The sequence below is a fragment of the Merops nubicus genome, unplaced genomic scaffold, assembly GCF_000691845.1.
Source record: "Merops nubicus isolate BGI_N331 unplaced genomic scaffold, ASM69184v1 scaffold7237, whole genome shotgun sequence".
NCBI lineage: Eukaryota > Metazoa > Chordata > Aves > Coraciiformes > Meropidae > Merops > Merops nubicus.
In genome coordinates this window covers 51,936-56,686 of record NW_008618305.1, presented here as the reverse complement: position 1 = coordinate 56,686, position 4,751 = coordinate 51,936, and the positions used below count along the sequence as shown (strand labels likewise).

Below are 4,751 nucleotides of genomic sequence, written 5' to 3'. Positions count from 1 at the left end.
AATTAGCTCCTCCTATGCTTATAACACTACAGGTTCATACAAATGGTTTCTAATGACACATGCAGTGTCTAGGAACAGGATAATAGCTATTTGAACAGTTGCTGATTCCTGAGTGGGTACATGGCCATGTATTTTACAATTACTGGGAAACTTCAGACATTTTTTACAAGTGCTCTGGGCATCGACCTAGAGAAAAGCTTGGTTAGATGAGAATGGAGATGACGCCCTTCCCCTGATGGTGGCAGATAGATAATGTGGGCTGTTGTTGGACATTGCTGCTGCCCCAGTCTTGATGGTCCTCGTTCCCACTCTCTCCCTGCAGCATGACTAGCAGAACAGAGCCTTCTCCCAGCTCATGCCTACAGCGCAAGCACTCAAGGAGAGTCAAGAAAGTCTTCCAAAAAATATTCTTATCTGCGTGGTTCTCAGCAATTACACTAACATTCAGAATATTCAATTAAATCTTGCTCATTTAATACTGGATCATAATCCTCATCAGCAAGTAGGACCTACAACACATACTAAGGCCAAAAGGCTGCTGGCCATGCTGGGCAGCTGGGACCTCTTTGCACAGACCAGGCTGTGAGCTTAGGGACTGAAGCTTGCAGTTTCAAAACTCAAAATTACTATAACTATTTTTTTTTTCTTTTCAAATAATAATCTCTTTTCATCTTGTTTCTTGAGCTAAAGATAATAATGTGGTTTTTATTCAAGAACAGTCTTTTGGTTAAAAAAGCATGGAAAATTGCAGCTCTTGTCAACCATGAAGCCCAAAAGCAAAGGCTCAAAAGAAAACAAGTTTGTAACTTCAGCCACCCTGGTAATAACCAGCCAACACTAATTGTAGACATTTTGTTCACTAAAAATAAGCAGAAAGTACTCCAAAGTTCCTGAAAAGCACATTGTGTCAAAAGAAACCTTCATTTCTTACATTAGATGAAAATTGTTCTTCATTAGAAATTTCTTTTTAATGAACTGGGTATATCATGACATTTTCACCTGCCTTTGAAATGGCAGCAACTCCTTATTCACATTGGTGATCAGGTTTAACTTCACAGGAAATGGAGAATAAATATAATTTTCTTTTATAAACACATGCAGGCACACATACACAATAATTTAAATGTGATCTACTGCTATTTGAATACAAGTCTACCTCAGCACGCAGAACTGCTGCCAGCAAAGCCCAGTCTGCCCACTGAGGGCAAGAGAGTATGAATGGCAGAGGGCAAAAGGGATAAAGGAATCTCCTCCAGCCACCCAGCTCTAAGAGTTGAGCCAGTAACTCAGGTTCTCTACCAGTCTCCTAATTTACAGCCACATGGAGCCTCAGTCTGCCAGGGAGTGAAGGTATCTGGCTGCAAAGCCACACTAAAACCTGCTTCACTTTAAGGAACCCATAAATACATTTCATTTGTAGTGCTCTTTGCTCAAAGCAGTCTCAAGGAGTGAAGCAGAATTGCAAGTTTTCAGGTAAGCAATATTTCTCCATTTTCAGTTTGGAGAGTTCAAGATTGCAATGAAGAACTGATCAGCAGTGCAAGAAAACTAAACTGGGGATGAATCAAATATTCTTGAAAATTTTGTATGATTTTACTTGAAATATACCAGTGAGAGGCTTCAATGTGGGTGACTGGTATCACCATGCAGCAGAAAAGAGAGAAAATGTGTATAGCCATCCCTAACTTTGGTCTGAATGTAAATCTGGATTTTTTTTTTTTTTTAAAACAAGCTTCATAGCCTTTACCTAATGCATCTTTGACTGCAAAGCTGCTATACCAGAGCTAACATTCATGTTGAAAAGCATTAGTGTTTTAACTAAATTATGAAGAGACTGTTAACATTTCTTTCTGATGTGCACAAAGGGATATCCGTCTTTCTAAATGATTCTGGTCAAATAATTCCTGTTGTACCCCAGATTTAATGACTCTCTTTGTCAGAGAAAATTTGTCATGTTCTACCAGTCATTGGGATAGTGCAGAAACATCTATACAGGTGACATTCTAAATGCTGTTAATTGGATCACATCAAAACCTAATTCTATTCACAGCATTTTCAGGACTGCAAAAAGACAATTCTGTCTTTTTTTTTTTTTTTTGACTTAAGTGACTTCATCCTGGGTGTTCAATGTAATACTGATTTAGTTTAAAGACTGTGTTTCTTGGACAAGATAGGGCTTGAAGGTATCCTGCCTAGCACCTTATGAAGTCACTTAAAATATTTTCTCAAATGGACTAGGTTAGGATCTGAAGGGATGGTGTCCACAAGACCCACAGCATCACATCTCTTGCCTCACTTGAGATAACTGAAGGTTAGACATCCAGGTTTGAGCTATTCACCTTGGGCTGCTTTTGCTGTCAATGGAAAGAAATAGGTATGCCAGTAGACTAAGTCATTTATCTTAGAAACCTCTTACAGGAAGACACCTTATGTCCTGGAGGAACCTACAGCTTTCCCTAGATGATAAACGAGGGGGTGTAGGAGAACTGGCTCCACTTTAAGCATCTAACTTTCTGATATCTGAAGTTAGATGAGGTGATTTGGATCCTTGGTTACCATTCTATCAGGTTAACATGCTACCAAGAAAGTTTGTCTTGAACTCACTGTGGAGAGATCCAAAATGGCTATGGCAGAGGACAAAGCACTTCAGAGACAAGTTTATCTAGCTCCAAGTCACCCAAAATGGAAAGCAAGATCAGTGCCTTCACTCAATACCTGTGCTTTCCATCTTCCCTCTGCTCTTTGAGAAGCAATCTTTCATCATTTAAATCAGTTTTATGCCACTATGAAGCTTGATTTTAAAAAAAAATAAAAAAATTATACTAGTTCTGTGCTCCAATGACTCCAAGAGAATCAGGTAATATTCAGAGAAGAAGTCGTGATTGTCAGGTTATGGGAGCATCAGATCCTGAAATCTATATCTGAACCTAACATCTTTTGGTTCTCATGGAACCAGAACAGCATGTCTGGTTTTATAAGCACTGAACACTAATTAACTCAGATTAATGAAGATATGGGTATGAAAGGCTAAGACTAATTAATAGTTTTGCAAAATCTTAGCTCAAACTCTCTGTAGGTCTCTAAATGTGCACTTCCTACTCCAGAGGGTTTGCAGATAAGCAGTGATTATCTTCTTCAAAACAGGAGGTTACATAAAGCAAGAATAAAACTAATCATAATCAAAATTAACATAAAGGAGAGGGAAGGGTGAAATCAATCATTTGAGTGGGGTTATCTAGGTCAGAGTTGGGTATGTTAGCAAATCCCTGTTCCCTCCCTCTACCATGCCTTGTTAAACATACCCCATTTACTCCAGCAACAAAAGATTTAACTGAATTAATTTGTCCCAACAAACCAATTAAAACTAAACATCTGATTTTTGTAAAGCTTTAGGAAAATCTCTGAAAACATGGGATCTGAACACACCGGCAACCTTACTGCTCTGCCAGGCCACACAGACCTGTCGACAAGCTGCAAGGATGAAGAATTCTTAGAGGTGAGGTCCTATCTCTCCGTCCTTTATGGGCTAATCTTCCTGGTGTGCTTCCCAGGGAACATTGTGACAATTTTTGCTTACTTTGTCAAGATAAGGCCCTGGAAAAGCAGCACCATCATTATGCTAAACCTGGCTATCACTGACCTATTATATGTAGCCACACTTCCTTTCTTTATACACTATTCTACCAACGGAAATAACTGGATTTTTGGAGACTTCATGTGCAAGTTTATTCACTTTTGTTTCTACTTCAACATGTACAGTGGCATTATCTTCCTCAGTTGCTTCAGCATCTTCCGCTTTTTTGTAGTTGTCTACCCAATTAAATGCTTTTTTATTCAAAACCGGAGGTGGGCAGTGGTGACCTCCCTCGTAGTCTGGCTGATTTCCCTGGCAGCCATCAGCCCCTTGGGCACCTTGATTGCTACGAAGCATACTCAGAACAGGACGACGTGCCCAGACCTGGCTGCTGCTGAGGACCTTGACGCCAGTCGGTGGTACAACTGGCTGCTGACGGTGTTTGCCTTCTTCTTGCCCTTGCTGGCGGTGACTCTGTGCTACGTGCTCATCATTTGCACCTTGGCTACCGGGCCCCACACGCGGGCTTGCTACAAACAGAAGGCTCGCCGACTTGCTCTTGTCCTCTTGGTGGTCTTCTACGTGTGCTTCCTTCCCTTACACATCTTCCGAGGGATCTGGCTGGAGCTCCGAGTACGACCGGTTAGCTGCCACTTGAAGAGCACGATCCTTTTTATGCTGATTATAGCCAAGCCTCTAGCAGCGTTAAATACTTTTGGAAACTTAATGCTCTATGTGGTGATGGTAGACAACATCCAGCAGGCGATCCTCTCGCTCCTCAAGGTCTTCACAAACAAGAACTTGAAGTAAAAGAGATTGATGCCGTGAAAGAGGTATGGATGGAGGGTCCAAACCAGCCCTCAACCAACCAGGCACATCTCTTTGCTGTCAGGGTACTCGGGTTAACCCTGCCAGTGCCAAATGAGAGTTAATCTGTTCTGTGTTTTAGAGTTACAAATTGATCATCAAAAGAGAAAACTTGTCACTAAAAATAAAAAGCTTTAAATAAAATACTAAAAAATTACTGTGAAACTTCTCAGAAATTTCTCTGTATTTGCTTCCTGAATCCTTGACACCTCATTTAGAGAATGGCCAACAGCTCCAGAAAAAAAAATAGCTGATTGTTAATGGCAAATACAGATTCAGGGTGGGACTAATTTAATTTTGGTAATTGAGA

At 40.5% G+C, this 4,751-nt stretch overlaps 1 protein-coding gene across 1 annotated transcript; it reads left to right on the top strand.

The window, feature by feature from the left end:
* The first annotated feature begins 3,409 nt into the window (after positions 1-3,409).
* LOC103775920 (2-oxoglutarate receptor 1-like) lies at positions 3,410-4,384 on the top strand. Its single transcript, XM_008943394.1, has one exon. The coding sequence runs from the start codon at positions 3,410-3,412 to the stop codon at positions 4,382-4,384; it is 975 nt and encodes a 324-aa protein (XP_008941642.1).
* The last annotated feature ends 367 nt before the right edge of the window (positions 4,385-4,751 follow it).